The sequence below is a fragment of the Ammospiza caudacuta genome, chromosome 1 (genome assembly GCF_027887145.1).
Source record: "Ammospiza caudacuta isolate bAmmCau1 chromosome 1, bAmmCau1.pri, whole genome shotgun sequence".
Lineage (NCBI taxonomy): Eukaryota > Metazoa > Chordata > Aves > Passeriformes > Passerellidae > Ammospiza > Ammospiza caudacuta.
Genome location: NC_080593.1, coordinates 60,970,837 through 60,986,167, shown reverse-complemented (window position 1 = coordinate 60,986,167; position 15,331 = coordinate 60,970,837). Strand labels below are relative to the sequence as shown.

At 36.2% G+C, this 15,331-nt stretch overlaps 1 protein-coding gene across 2 annotated transcripts in view; it reads left to right on the top strand.

Moving 5' to 3' along the window:
• Positions 1 to 10,515, top strand: part of ATP9B (ATPase phospholipid transporting 9B (putative)) — a 154,092-nt gene extending 143,577 nt beyond the window's left edge. The window contains exons 22-30 of one of the 2 annotated variants that reach the window (XM_058820422.1): positions 196 to 340; positions 671 to 735; positions 1,168 to 1,323; positions 1,486 to 1,550; positions 2,761 to 2,869; positions 4,519 to 4,576; positions 5,257 to 5,460; positions 7,935 to 7,967; positions 8,722 to 10,515. In XM_058820422.1, the coding sequence (XP_058676405.1) occupies positions 196 to 340; positions 671 to 735; positions 1,168 to 1,323; positions 1,486 to 1,550; positions 2,761 to 2,869; positions 4,519 to 4,576; positions 5,257 to 5,460; positions 7,935 to 7,967; positions 8,722 to 8,858 (972 nt within the window). In that variant the 3' untranslated portion in view covers positions 8,859 to 10,515. The remainder of the gene's footprint in view (positions 1 to 195; positions 341 to 670; positions 736 to 1,167; positions 1,324 to 1,485; positions 1,551 to 2,760; positions 2,870 to 4,518; positions 4,577 to 5,256; positions 5,461 to 7,934; positions 7,968 to 8,721) is intronic. The other variant, XM_058820428.1, reaches the window with a different exon arrangement.
• The last annotated feature ends 4,816 nt before the right edge of the window (positions 10,516 to 15,331 follow it).

The window sequence follows — 15,331 nt, the reverse complement described above, 5'->3', positions numbered from 1 at the left end:
AGCACTTTGCCGCTCAATCCCTTTGATTTAAAAAATAATAAAGCCACAGTCAGGAGAATCTTTCCTTTTTTTCCCTTCCAGTTAGATGTTGTACATGGAAAACACAATAAAAAATCTTTATACTGTGTTTTTGTGTTGGGCTACATGTAGTAATATTTAATTGTAAATAAATCCAAGCATTTTTTTTCCCCTCAGGTTTGTCTGAAGTATTATGAGCATGAATTTGTAGAGCTGGCTTGTCAGTGTCCTGCTGTGGTGTGCTGCCGATGCTCTCCCACGCAGAAAGCCCACATTGTGAAACTGTTACAGCACCACACCGGGAAACGCACGTGTGCAATAGGTAACTGGGCACAATCCTCCTAGGAAAATCTGTAAAAATGTAAGCAGCAGGTGGCACAACAGAGAAATAGCTGAAACAAAACCAGAGAGACCTCTTTACCAACCTTTACCAGCAGCCAGGTATTGCATAGTTATGGCAAAAATGCTATTCTGTGAGAAAGGTGTGGTTATCTTCTCTATTCTGCAGGAGAGTCTTGATTACTGAAGTAATTAATGATAAGTCATAGATTAATTGTAAGAATTTAAAGACATGTAAGAGGTTTTCTCAATTACTGTAAGGCCAGGAGAATAAAACCTCTGAAGAACTGAATATTGCAGTGACATTTTCCAGGTGATGGAGGAAATGATGTCAGCATGATCCAAGCAGCAGACTGTGGAATTGGAATTGAAGGCAAGGTAATGTTAACGGTTTCATTGTGAAATGTGTGTCACATAGAGGCCTGGTAGAATGTGATTAGATGCTTTATTCTTAAACAACAGTGAATTGATCATTTCCAATTAAAGTATTCTGCAAGATTATAAGAATGCTTAATCTTTAGTATTTTTGCTTGTGTGTCTTCTGCTTAATCTTTTTAAAACCAGGAAAAATTAAAGTTGTTTCTGTGCAGCATTTACCTGGAAGAAGCGAGAGAAGCAATTCAACTTACTTGTTACAGCACACTGCATCTTAGAATATGCGCAAAAAAATTGTCATGTCTCGTTGTAGGGTTGATTCTCAAAGAAGGAACAAACTTGTCTTTTGAAATTAATTATTGCTTAGGATTTTGAAACTTGATATACAGCTTTTACACTGGGATTCATATTTGAAATATTTTTCTTTTTTTCTAGGAGGGAAAACAAGCTTCTCTAGCAGCTGACTTTTCTATCACACAGTTTAAACACATAGGTAGGCTGCTGATGGTACATGGCCGAAACAGTTACAAAAGATCAGCAGCACTTGGTCAGTTTGTCATGCACCGAGGCCTTATTATTTCAACTATGCAGGTATTTAATACTTTGTTTTCTGAATAGTTAAAATGCCTATGTCTGTCTTTGAAATGTCACAAATGTTTTGTGATTGTTATTTTTTGTATTGTTATTTTTTGCTATATTGTATCGTTTTGTATGTAGAATTACATTAAATAATTAATTACCTGCTTTTTCTAGGCTGTATTTTCATCAGTCTTCTACTTTGCATCTGTTCCCTTGTACCAAGGATTCCTAATGGTAGGGTAAGTCAAAGCAGCAGTAACAATTTCTGGTAATAAATAAAGCAAACTAACTGGTTAAATAACCCTGTGGGCTTGGTGTCATCCATGTTTTCCATGCATTTATCATGGGTACACTACCAAAACCTGGGATGAGTGCACCAAGAAAAGTCACTTTTAGGTTGGTTATGCACTATATGATGGGAGAAGTCTCATTATCAGTTCTCTGGAGAGAGGGATCTGCATAGCCTTAGAAGAAGATACTGTAGAACCTGTGCACATACAGGGTGAAAACAATAAAGAAAATCTCCCAGACCAGACCAGCTTCAGCTGGGCTAGATTAATGTCCAAATCTCAGTGAGAATCACAGGGGTTTGTGTTTAAAATGGAGCTGAAGCTACTGTGATATTTCCTCTGAGAGTGCACTATCCAAGTTTGCCACATAGATTTCCATTAATGTGAATATGTGCAGCCCTGAGAGCACCTTGGTCGGGTTGCAGCAGCAGGTTTATTCATATGGTTCCCCAAGTTATATAGCTGAGAGCTGTGCATATGTTTGTGTTTGTCCTGTTCTCTGTCCCTGTGACCTAAGAGCTTCTTTTTATTCTCCTTGTAAGTAATAACAACTGAAACCAAGAGTAACCTAAACCTTAGTCAAACCATGGTCTGATTACACCAGACTTTGCAGAGGCAAGCAGCAGACCTCTTTAAAAGGTTTGCAGAAGTGTGCTAAGTTCCAAGGAAGTATATGTGTATATACATACACATAAAGTGTGTATCTGGCATGTGTACAATAAAACCCAAAGCCATTCAGAGAGCTGTTAAGACTCTTATTCATCCACCTACCTTCTCCATGTTGTCCAGAATATAGTGCCTTTTTTTTAATTCCATTTTCATGCATCCATCTATAGATGAATTTAAATGTCAGGTCTTTGGACTGGTTGTCCAAAGTGCAAGTGCACAGGGAGTATGGTAACAGGTGATAGGCTTGGGTGATAGAATAAAGAAATGTGTTTGTTGGTTTTGACTGTATAAGACTGTAACTTCTCACAACTGACAGCTCTCAGAACCGCAAGAGCAGGTTGCATGTGAAAGCTGTGTTGGTAAGCTGCCTAAGTACTGGGAAAAAGAATCAGTTTCATTTCATTTCATAAAAATAATAATTGAACTCATTGAACTCAAGTTAAAATTATGTCATACGAAAGTGTTAATGTATGTTCTTCCTTTCTCTTAGGTATGCAACCATATATACTATGTTTCCAGTCTTCTCTCTAGTATTGGATCAAGATGTGAAGCCAGAAATGGCATTGCTATATCCAGAACTTTATAAGGATCTCACAAAGGTATGAATGTCCTCAGTGCTCAGCTACAAACAAATGCTAAAATCTCCAGTGTGCGAAACTGGGAATTGTTGCAATCATTTTCATAAGGTATTCCAAGCAAGACAGATTGCACAACTATTGCCAACTTCTGTACTATTAAAATAATCCACAGTACTAAACATTTCAATCATTTTTATTAATACATTTCTCTAGTCACCAGTGGCTGTACTGAAATAATTCAAACCTGAAGGTATGTTGATAAAGCAACCTTCACTCTGGCCCCAAAATCTCTCATGTGGAGTTATTTGTTTACATTTTCACATCTAACTTTTCTGTTCTAATTGGTAGCTGAATTTATAGATTTATTTTTTCTCAACGTGCAGAAATTACTGCCGATGTCTCCAAAAACGCTCTTCTTTTAAATAACAGATATTTATAACTGATATATCTGAACTCAGTCATCCATGGATACTGCTTTCTTTGTGTTTGCACATACTTGCAAACAATCAAAGTTTGTAATTTTGTTACCCACAAGAGTGAAATAAATATCAAGATTCTGTTTTAATAAGCTTTTTGAAAAGCACTTCTTCTCCATCCTTAGCTGTCAGCTAGGAAAGTTATGATCCAAGACAGAAGCAGACAGTCTTTTTTAGGAATAGTAAATTCTTCAAAGATGTTTCTAAAAGTTCAGAAGCAGACTCCAGTTAAAGACTCCAGTTCAAAATTTTCTGAGTCTTTGTCTTTTTAATTGCACTAAATTAGCTATTACCTATGTTAATCTGGGATCATCTTTTTTCCTCTTTTGGAGATCTTGGTTCTTTCTCTGCTTGAGAATCTTTGAAGTTTTTGATATTTCAGTCCTTTATCAAACTCCAAAAAGCATGGCCTTCACCTGCTAAACAGAGTCATAAGCTTGCCTGTGGAATGCTGTTCACAGAACTTGGAACTTGTTGCAGTAATGAAGAACTGCTGATTCTTACCTCTTCTAGATTGATCCTTTTTTTGGTGGCAAAATGGCTGCTTTGTTTGCCACTTTATCCCTTAAAATGTCTTTTCAACTCTTCAGTTCTAACATATTTCATCAGTACCCTCACAGAATGCAAGAGTCATATTACATGTACAGCATTTATTCTTTGATTTTTGCATATGTTTCAGTCTCTACCATTCACAATCAAAATATTTAAAATTTATTTGGTAATAGTTACTTGCTGAAAATTTGCAGTAGTCATAAATTTATTCTGTGAAAGCAAATGGGCAGTTTATCCAACGTTTAGAAGTTACTAGTAAATAACTGCAGATTTGCTTAAGGTTTTGGTCAGTAGGTACAATGCTGTACTTATTTTGAAGACTACATTTTACAAATAAAAAATAAATTAATTTTTCTGTATTTATCATTCTGAAAACCAGCCAGAGCATTGCAAGCTAAAATATCTCTTCTGTTTAAGGCCTTAACTTCTTACTCCTAAGTTTAGACTTTGTGCGATTTCTATATAAACTTGAAATGCAGAATCATAAAAACAAGTAGAAGCTTTGTAGCCTTTATCACTTCAAATATTGTGTATTTTACTTGTAAAATGTTTCTCTGGCAATGAACTATTAAAAATATATGAGCTGAGTAGATTTATTTTTTTAAAGTTGTGTTTAACTGTCCTCTCACATGTTTCCCTTAGGGGAGATCTTTGTCCTTTAAGACCTTCCTCATCTGGGTTTTAATCAGTATTTACCAAGGTAGGAGAGAGTCCTAATTTTGCTGAACTGAGAAATTTTTGTCTGCTATTAGCAATATTGTTTTTCAGCTGCAGGTTGAATTCCCAAAGCTTAGCATTTCATCAGTAGTTATATATATTGCTTTCTGTTTATCTCGTAAATCAATATTCCTGTAGTGTGCCAGGCCTATTCAAAACACAGCATGATTGGTATTTTTATTGGTGCATGTTACCTAAAAAAGGACATGTTTTTAATTAAATGCTAATCCAGAAAAAGTTTAATGAGTGCTTATCACATTGCATGTATTTACACAGTAGTTTTCTTTCATTGAATGACAGAAGTACTGTTGAAGAAATCTGAATTACGTAATCAGTTGAAAGTAATTACACTTTCAGCAATATCTCATTTATTTGCAGCACTTGACAAAATGAGGTTAATTAACAGTTAATCAGATATATTGCACTAAAAGGTGTTTAATTTTCTAATAGTTTTATTTCTGTATGGCTTTACTTTGGTTGGCTTATTTCACATGTACAAAGTACAGTAAATATCCTTCTTTTAGAAAGACCAATGTTTTAAAAATTACTGGACAAACTTTCATAATGAGCAATCAAATGTTCGGTGTGCAGTTGTAAAAGCTGGTACAGTGAAATTTCACTTCAGGGTGTCTTGCCAACCCTGTGTGCCTCTTCACCCCATAGGTGGAATTCTGATGTACGGAGCCCTGCTGCTTTTTGAATCCGAGTTTGTTCACGTCGTTGCCATTTCCTTCACTGCCCTGATCTTGACTGAGCTCTTGATGGTTGCACTGACCATACGAACGTGGCACTGGTTAATGGTGGTGGCTGAATTCCTCAGTCTTGGCTGCTATGTGGCCTCTCTTGCATTCCTAAATGAATACTTTGGTGAGTAAAAGTTCTTTAGCAAAGAACTGTTTTGTATCTTTAATAATGTTTTTCTCTTCCCTCTTTTTCAATGAAGATTAGGTGATGTTTTAAAATGCAGCTTTCTTTATAAGAAATATAATTGAGTCCAAATTAGGCCTAATTAGTGTTGGGTTAAAATATTCTCTTACCCTTTTCTCCTAGAATTCAACAATCTTTATCTTGTTAGTATGGTTTATCTAGATTATAAACTTTAGTCAAAACACTCCTGCCTTTTCCATCCTTGGTCTGATATTGACAGTCGAAATTGTATAGTTTAAATTAGCTTTGAGATTTGCACTATTGAAAATAGATATAGTTTGTTAAAAATCAGGATCTTTTGCTGAATTGGTGCATTATTTTACACACCAGGCCAAGTGGGCCTCATTAGATCTAACTTACAAGGCTAAAATTGCTGAAGTATTGTTAGGAAGTGATGCAGCAGCCTAGAAGGAAAGACCTTATATAGGAGCCATTGCTTCATAATTATAGTAAGCTTGTATTAAGCTTGTTTTGCTTTAGGTTTTGGCATGCCATACTGTGCCTTAAGGTACTGATTGTTTACAGTTCACAAGATGAAATAACACATTCCAACTGCAAATCTTACCAATCAAGAATCTCAGCATCAAAATAATACCTATTTCTTCTTGGATCAACTTATCCTTTAGTAAAAATAAAGTATCTAGGTGTGATTTTACAAATGTAGCTTACAGAAATATATATAACAGCTTTAATTATACCTCATGAGGAGCTGAGAATCCAGCTTCTTCTCTGACTTTTAGGATCTGATGAGTATTGAGCTGCCCTTCTTCACCTGTCATTTCACATAGCAGAATTGAGCATTACATGGCAGTTTCTAGAAGTCTTACAATTCTGCCTTCACTCTGTCAGTCCCCAGGTGGTCAGTGCTAGGGTAGTGTGTGTGCATTATATAATTATTTACATAATTATTTATATAATTGTTTATTTAATCAGTAAATGCTTCACTGCCTGTCCCAGGTGTTCTAGTACTTCCAAGATTTCTGAGGAGTGAAGAAACAACTCTGCTGGGCTTGGTACTTATTTTGCACATTATTTCAGGTTTGCCAGAGCACCCTTTTTTTCCTCTGACACTGATGCACAGACACAATAATAGAGATTATTGGGTTGATTTTTGAATGTTTGCAGTCAAATTACAAATTAAAGGAACAAACAAGATCAGATATAGGTACTTGCACTTGAGTCCAGACTTGCAGGAACTTCATAAAGCAGAACTTGCAGCTTCACCTTTGAAAGTCTGTAGTATTGGTGACAGCCAGTCCTTCCATCCTTTCTGGTGTTGTTCTGTGAAAATTTTTAGATGATGTTCACAAAGGTGTAGAAACCACAGGAACTGTGTTTCTTGCAGACTTTTCCGTAAAGGGGAGCATTTTCCTCTCTGTGCTTGTGGATTTGCTGGGCAAGCCCAAGCGAGTCCATAAACAGTTGCATGGCTTCTTGCAACCCAGGGACTTAACTTCACTATTTTTGTTTTTGAGAGTACTGAAAAGGCTGCAGTTTCATGAGATTTTGTAAAGATGTATTTTATGTGTGTTATTCAACACTTATCTGACAAAATGCCTTTCTTTTAGTTTCACTTCTGCTTAATGCTTTGTTCTTATTTAATCTGTCCCATTATAACTGGGGGGAGGGAGCGTTTTTGTGTATGTGATGCAGCATAATGTGATGGTTTGCAGTTCAAGATATAGAACAACTTCCATGGATCAGGAAAAATGGTCCAGAGCAATAGCGCTTGACTTCACTTGCAAATAAACTTAGTTCAGTGATGGTGCTTATAAGGATCATCTCCTTCCAGAGAAATTATATGATGACATGGCACTCAAATTGGAAAGGCAAAAATACCAAAGGCAAAACAGATACTGCTCTAGAGCTCTGACTCATGAAAGCAAACCAGTTTTTATGTTTCTGAGTTAATTACACACAGTGGCCTTTTTAGGGTGTCTATGATAGGTTACATGGGCTTTCAGTATGCCCAAGCAGGCTTTGGCTAAAACTGCATAACAAGTTTATACATTGAAATTTAATATACTAAGTATTTTAATAAGCAAAGTTGGAGCAGGAAAGGATTTCTTTATTACATTTTATGAAGTGAATTTTCATTCACATGATCAAGTTGTTTGTACAGTAAATTATACCTTGAAGTGAAATGTAATAAAAGTGCCAATCTATTTACAACCTTAAAACATGACCAAATATAAAATCTCTATGTTTTCAAAGTGTTTTGATTTAATTGCTGCTTAAAGTAATCTGACTGACATGTGAAAGGCAATACTAATCCAGTTAATGCTACTAACATATTTTTCATCTCCTCTTTGTGTTGCTAACCTGTTGGAGTTTGTTGTTGTTTTGGGGTTTTTTTGCATAACTTTTGTATTTTCTGTAAATCTATCCTTTCACTTTCCCTCTTTGTGAAACAGGTATAGGCAGAGTGTCTTTTGGAGCTTTCTTAGGTAGGTGAAGTTTAACTTTTCTTGAAGTTTTGGGTTGGCTTATTTTTTTTTTCTTTAAAGATTCAGTCAAGAGTAGAGAATTTTTTAATATATGCATTTGTAAATAATAGGTAAAAATTAAAGAAAAAATTATTGGGGTTCCCTGAGTTCTAGGATCTTTTCGTGATTTTTAAGTATGATCTAATTATCACAAATAGGGTCCAAAAAATTAATTAGCAAGCATAGTGTGTCAGCATTATTGTTAATTTTTTGTCAAAAATGATTATATTTTCCTTGTGGTAGGTAGCAATATCACTACATTTTGCCTTGAAATATTTGGGCTCTGATTTAATCTCTATGATTTTAAGAATCATTCAGCATAGATGTAAGAAAAATAATACAGAATAAAAGATCCAAATTGGTTGGGAAATTATAGCAGGTAAAAATCATTCTTACTAATAGAAAAATAAGCTGAATTAACTTTTTATTATGAGAGAGTTGTGCTTTTAAACTGAGATTCTGCTTCCCCTAAAAGTTACTTCAGCTGAAAAACAGTGTGAGGACCATAAAGGAACTCTGAAGTTCCTCTCCAAAAAAATAATTTGCAAAAGCAAAAGCCTGAGATTAACTTTCTGTTGCTTTATTGCCCTTTTTTTAAAAATTGGACAATAGCATAAGCAAACAATTAATAGACATTTATTGACTTTGCACTGTGGAAGTTCCAGTTTCCATGTTAGTGGCTCCCATTACTTATTTTCCCTTTTTGTTTCTGCAGATGTTGCCTTTATCACAACTGTGACCTTCCTGTGGAAAGTGTCAGCAATCACTGTTGTAAGCTGTCTTCCACTTTACATTCTCAAGTACTTGAAGCGCAAGTTCTCTCCTCCAAGTTACTCCAAGCTTACCTCGTAAAAGTGATTATATTCCCTATGGTTTTTCACTCACACCAGTCTGCAGATTGCATATTCACTGTGCTTTAGCGTCTATGGATTCATGTTGGACTAAAGAAACTTTAAAAAAAATCAAAATTCAAAAGGGATAATGTGAATAGAGCACAAAAAGAGGAGGAAACATCTGAGAGATACAATAACACAGAAGTACCCTAACAGCTATCAGAGATAAACTAAATTTTCTTTGTGTTGATTTTCTTTTTTTCTTTCAGTTGTTATGATTATAAAATAAAACCAAATTACCTTTGATTTGACAATGATTCTGAATGGTTTCATGGCTACTGTGAAGGATCTTTTGCTACTATAAAGGATTTTTTCCAACTATGTTTATCTTCTGCAAGTTAAATTGAAACTTTTGTTATTTATTACATAAATTTCCATCTTTAATTATTGTATGACTTCCTAATTCAAGCCCTTTCTTTTAATGTTTATATATGGAAAAGTTTATTCATCCATACTTACTCTAACAAACCTAATACCTGTGAATGCCTGTGTCTGTATTAGCAGCTATTATTCCTCATCAGACATTGATTAATATGCACTATTTGAATTATGTACTGATGTCTGCATAGCACAGTATTATTTTAGGAGCTGTTGTCCTATTCTGTACTCTCCATTTCTGGCACCAGTAAATTACAGATGTGTGATGTTGACAGCAGTTTTTTAAATGCACATTACAGCCAGGTTGCACAAAAGCTGTTTAAAAATTAAATTATAAATTCTGTACATAATTCCACAGCACTTATTGATCTGTACAGATATCAAAACATGGCTGCTCAGTAAATATGTTTTAAAGTTCTTATTCATTTTGTATTTGTAAAACTGCAAATAGTGTCAAAGTACATTTCTATATATGAGAAGTCCAGTAAACCTTGTATTAGCTAATATGTCTAAATTGCCTTGTAATCTGTTTACTTAGGTTACTCAGGTAAAAGAAAATAAGAGGAACACATGAACATCATGGTAGGAAAATCTTTCATCTTCCAAGTTGTAAATGTTATGTTTTTACAACTTAGTTTGGGTGCAAACTTGCAAAAAAAAAAAAATCAAAATATTTTTGCTTGTAAGCTGTCAGAGTTGAGTGTCTTGGCTGAGTTATGACACTTTATCACACTGAAGATTTGTTCCAGAAACTCAAATACTCTGATGCAATCTGAAGGGTCCAAATCTTGCACACTGTACTGGCAAGTAGGATAAATTAATTTTCTATTGTGGTACAACTTTGCTTTCTCACGAAGTACATATAATAAATTTGGCATAGTCTGTTAATCAGAGGAAAGGAACAACATAACTATTCATGCTTTCTTTATTAAATATTTACATGTGTGTTTTTAAAACCCACTTAATACGTATGTCATTTTTATGTTTGACTGTATGCCTTTACAACATAATTCCTTGTTTAGTCTCTTTTCCCTTATGCCATTATTACTTTGGATGAGTAATATTTAAGTGATAATTATAACTACTTCCTGGGAGAGCAGAGGAAATGGCTACAGAGCTATTTGGATTCCACCCCATTCCATTAATTTCTGTTTTCAAAGTTTTTCTAAGTAGCTGTTTATCTGCTTTTTTAATTTTCATTCCTCATTATAAAAGCAATAAAGCCTAATTTCTACCAAATATTAGTGGTATATGTATTAAATAAACTACTGAGGTAGTTTCCTTTAATTACCCATCATCACAGACTAGTTTGCCCTGTCCCTCTGTGAACTCGATTCTGTAAATCCCCACAAGATGTCACTGTTCTTGCATATTAGCAGGAGCCTTCCTGCATTCCATGTGGTTCTGCCAAGATGCTCCTGATTTACGTTTTAAGCTTAGTTCTGTGGTATTTTTGTCACTGATTTGCTTTAGTTTTTTCTTTTCCCCAATAAGTGGTGATTACTTTCAAACAAATAAGAAAGTCACTGTGTGCAGTTCTGAAATGATGATGGCATTTTCTTCAGACCTTTTTGTCTTATACATTGTGGGCTCACAACCATATGGATAAGATTTGGGAGATAAGCACAAGAGTTGGTTGTCTTTCATCTATACATCACATCTGTGAAATCAGGCAGAAAATGGGGGGAAAAACTCCAGAAATAAAACTAACAGCATGAAAGCGATAGTGTTACTGCAGTACATCTGTATGAGACACAATTGTACCCATGGGTAAAGAACTACTCAGTTAGAACCTAAGTGTAGGTATATTAACTGCCAGCATTAAAACCCTTAAGGGTAGTGTGATAGCAAATGTATGGTTCTGCACACAGCTATAAGCCTTTCAAAATGGAGTCACTTCTCTAAAGTGCCTGCTTCCTTAGTATTTCCAATAAACAGCAAAGGTCCAGTTTCAGCTCACACTTTGTTTTAAGGCTTGTGGAAGCCTGACTGAAGTCACTTACCTTGCTTTTGAGGTTCAGCTTACATAAACAGATTTAGGCCTTGGCTCTGCAAGTTACACCCAGAAGGACATTAGATTTTCTTGGTATTAAATAAATGTTTACTTTTGAGAGCTCCTATGTCAGATATGTATTTCTGAAATGGTAATCACGTCTCTCTGAAAACATATTTGGAAAAGAATTTCAGAACGGGGACAGAATGGAGGAAGGAGCAAGGTGTGACCAGGAAATACATCTTCACCAAAGTAACTTACATAACAATACATGGGCCATGTTTAATAAACACATGAGCTGAACACCTAGACTTCCAATGCAGTTTGATGGAAGAAGAGAGGGAAAGGAGAGATCTTGCAAAAAAGGAGAGTATTGGTAATTATATTGGGTTTTTCTGATGCTATTCAAAAATCCTATGTTCATGTAACTGCTGGAAAACATTTTACTACCTAAGATATTAGTTTGCAAATGGAAGATAAATTAAATCCTTGTATCCTTAACATTAAATCCGTAGCACTCGTCCATGAGTGCGAGTGTTTACACCAATGTTTTTATGTTCAAACTGAGCTTGCTGACTCATGCAATCAGAATTCAACTGTGTAATATCTCCTGTTTTCTTCCTAAACCTTCAAAGTGGTCATCAAAAATGTGCCATTGCTTTTATATATATGGTAGAAGTGTTTTTTATCTTGATGAGCAGCTTCCACTCGAGCAAGCCTTTATTACAAGTGTCCTACCCTCCATCTGCAAGAGTGTGAGCTGAAGCTTTTCTTCAGTCTCCATTTAAAGTGTGTCTGAAAGAGGGAGTTTTGCAGTTGGGAACTTTTTGGACTGGACAGCATTTCTGGAGGTATTTAAGCAAGAATTTTGATAGCCTGTTATGCAGTCAAACAGTTACGCTGTTCGTCATGAGGCTCAGACAGACAAAGCTTCTGTAGGTGAAGAGGAGGTGATTTCCCCACATATTGCTCTTGCAGGGTACACTGGAGGGTTCCTTCATCACTGGAGGCTGGGGCTGTTGGAGCCTGATCCACCTGGGGTTGCATATTTACCTCATCCCTGCTGGTGAGGGAGGCCTGGCTCACTGTGCAAACAACAGTATGGACTTCCTCGGGGCTTTGGAGGTGGGCTCTTAACAGAGATACCCCTCTGCCTGCTTCTACAGAGCTTCATATTCCTGAGTTTTACACTGAAAAATAATATGAAAGAGGCTTGCATCTGTTTCACACTTGCATCCTTTCACATGCTCAGAGCTATTAATGTGGCTCCAAAACTCCTGCAGGGCAAAGGAATTAATTGCAGATTATGTGGGCTCTGGATGGACAGCTCTCCTTAAAAAATGACAGCCACAGAAGGAGATTAAGCTGTCCTGCTCTTGCCATTGATGCAGAAACTGTTCTTGTAGGTCCTGCTTACACTGACATCCATTTCAATTTTACCTTCCATGGAGTTTCTCCTTATTTTTGCTGGACAGAAAAGAAAAAAAAATTGGGTCAGCAGTCTCTTATAATACTTAATTGAATAACCTCTCTGTATCTTGGCTGTTATTATTATAACTCAATTGAAAGTTGAAGGCAATCAAAAAAGCCCTTCAATATGTTAGCCCCCTGTTGGGAGGAAAATCAGTACAGTGAACAAAGATAACACGGATCGAACATTGTATGTAAATAAACAGGAGGCACAATGTCTTTAACACTGTGTTAAAAAGCGGAGGAATTTCTTTTGTAAACAAAACACACTTAAAGCGAGATACTTCCCAACAAGTATTAACTACCCAACAGATGCCCTCAGCAGGGTTCACGGCTGTAATTGCAAGTGGAAATTTGCTCAGCCAATTGCCAACAAAATCCCCCTCAAACAGGCAGTTGCACTGAAAGACCTATTCACTACTTCATTGACCAAAACCATAGTTTTGATCAAAATATTTTACAGCAGAGGTGGTGAAAACTGGATGCCATCAACAGAATAATGAGAGTGCACTCTGCAGTGGAGTTGACAAATTCTCCTTTATTCTTCCATCCCTGACCGGGTTTTAGCAGAGGTTTCTGCAGCTGAGGTTTCTCCTGATCATAGACTCCTCCTCTCCTCTAGCATGCTTTCAAAGTGAGATGGTAATCAGCAATATTAAACTTCTAAATTGCTCAAAAAAAGCAGGCTTGAGTAATTTTGGCTTTGGAATTTAGCCTTTATGCATTACTGAGCTATGAAAAGATCATCATCTGCTCTAAGGAGATACTGTGTACTATAGCTGTGATGCATGATAGGTATTTATGTGCCTGGTTTTATTCTTCTGGCAGTAAACTATCTTTATTTCCTCTGCTTTTGACAAAAATGCTAAGAATAAAAAGAGCTTTGGTTATAATCACGTAGCTTTAAGCAAGCAATACACAAAATAGACCATTGTAATTCTTATTTGTAGAGCTGCTTTCCATTGTTTCTCTATAATATACACATCTAGTTTTTTCCATGGGCCCTCTGTGTTTTGCTCTAAGTTCTAACCATGCATTTGATTTTGCAAAGTAAACACACGTTGTGTGGAAGCAAATTATAGATAACTACTTCAAAAGTCTGTTGAAAATGAATTCCTGACTGGAAGGCTGGGGGATGTTAATGGATGAGCAGACCTGTAAGGGGTAAGTGTATGTATATATGTTTTGTATTTATTGCAATTATCTATTGCCTATTTGAAGGAGAGATCTGGGAATTCTCAGTCAAGATGCTCCCCTGGGGAAAAGCTCAGTGCTGCATGTGCTCGGTAGAGGAAGATGAGCTGTTGTTTCCCCTGTGTGTAATTGCTGGTTGCTGCCTCCTCTTGCTATTGAATTCCAAATTCATCTGCAGGAGCACAGCTACATAGGCACTTCCTCCCACAGCTTCGGCTTCCCAGAGCACCTTCTCCCTTCATTAGGGTACTGACTCTTCCATGACAGTCACTTGAATACGTCTGTTGGTTATCTTGATCCCAGCTGAATGGGGTTGATCCCAGCTCTAGAAGGTAATTTTCTGTGTGAGTGCCATGAGCAAGACAGGTGACACCGATGTGGTCGAGTACATACTTACACTTATCCAAATGCAACTAAAGCAATTGTAGACAATCTGTGATTGAAAATAAATAAATGCAACAAACCTGAGCACATACAATTTTATCACATTCTGGGAAGGAGGTGAAGGGAAACAAAAGCTAATGGCTTTGAAACTTTTACCCTGTGGCTGTAGTAGTTTTGCCTTGCTTATAGTTGCCTTTCAATTTCTTGCATAATCTTCTTCACATGAGAAAATGGTAAAATATTTCAAGTTACTAAATTATTAACCTGATTTTTTAAAAATAACCTAGCTGGAGGCCTTCACATTACCTTCCTACCTGTGCATGGCTAGTTTTAATTCTGGTAGGTCCTTTTACATCATTTTTGGTATTATAATACATGGAAGGTTGAAAGTTGAAAGCAACATATGAGGATATCCATACATTTGCTTGAAAATTGGATGTTATAGTGAAGGATGCCAATATTGAAAATGTAAGAAAATGTTTTAATTTATAATTATTGTATGATTCTATGAAATAAGAGGTGGATGGAAGAAGTCTGCTGCTGACAGCAACTTAGGTTTTAGATGCCCTTAACTTGTGCAGACTTCAGAGAAAAAAAAAAAAAAAAAAAAAAAAAACAAAACAAGAAACCCACATAGCAAATCTTATTTGAAAAAAAAAAATTAAGAAATTAAGCCTTTTAAGATGACTGTGAGACTCAGACCTGAATGTCTGGAACTACTGAGAGAAATCATGTTTTTAACAACCCATCTTGGCAACAGCTGCCTGAAAGAAACTATTCCAGTCAAAATCCCTTGCATTTCTGCCTAGCTTGGGTATCAGTCTGGCCCTGCTTGCATTAGAAGAGGTTTGATTTCTCCTGACCAGGAATGACCAGAATGGGCTGTCACACTACACTTACATTGTCATGTTACCCTGATAAGGGCAACCACAGCAAGGTCCCTGTGTGCTTTGGTTCAGCTGTGCCCACTGGAATGTTGGGGCACGGGTGGAAGAAGTCCCCAGCCTGAGCAG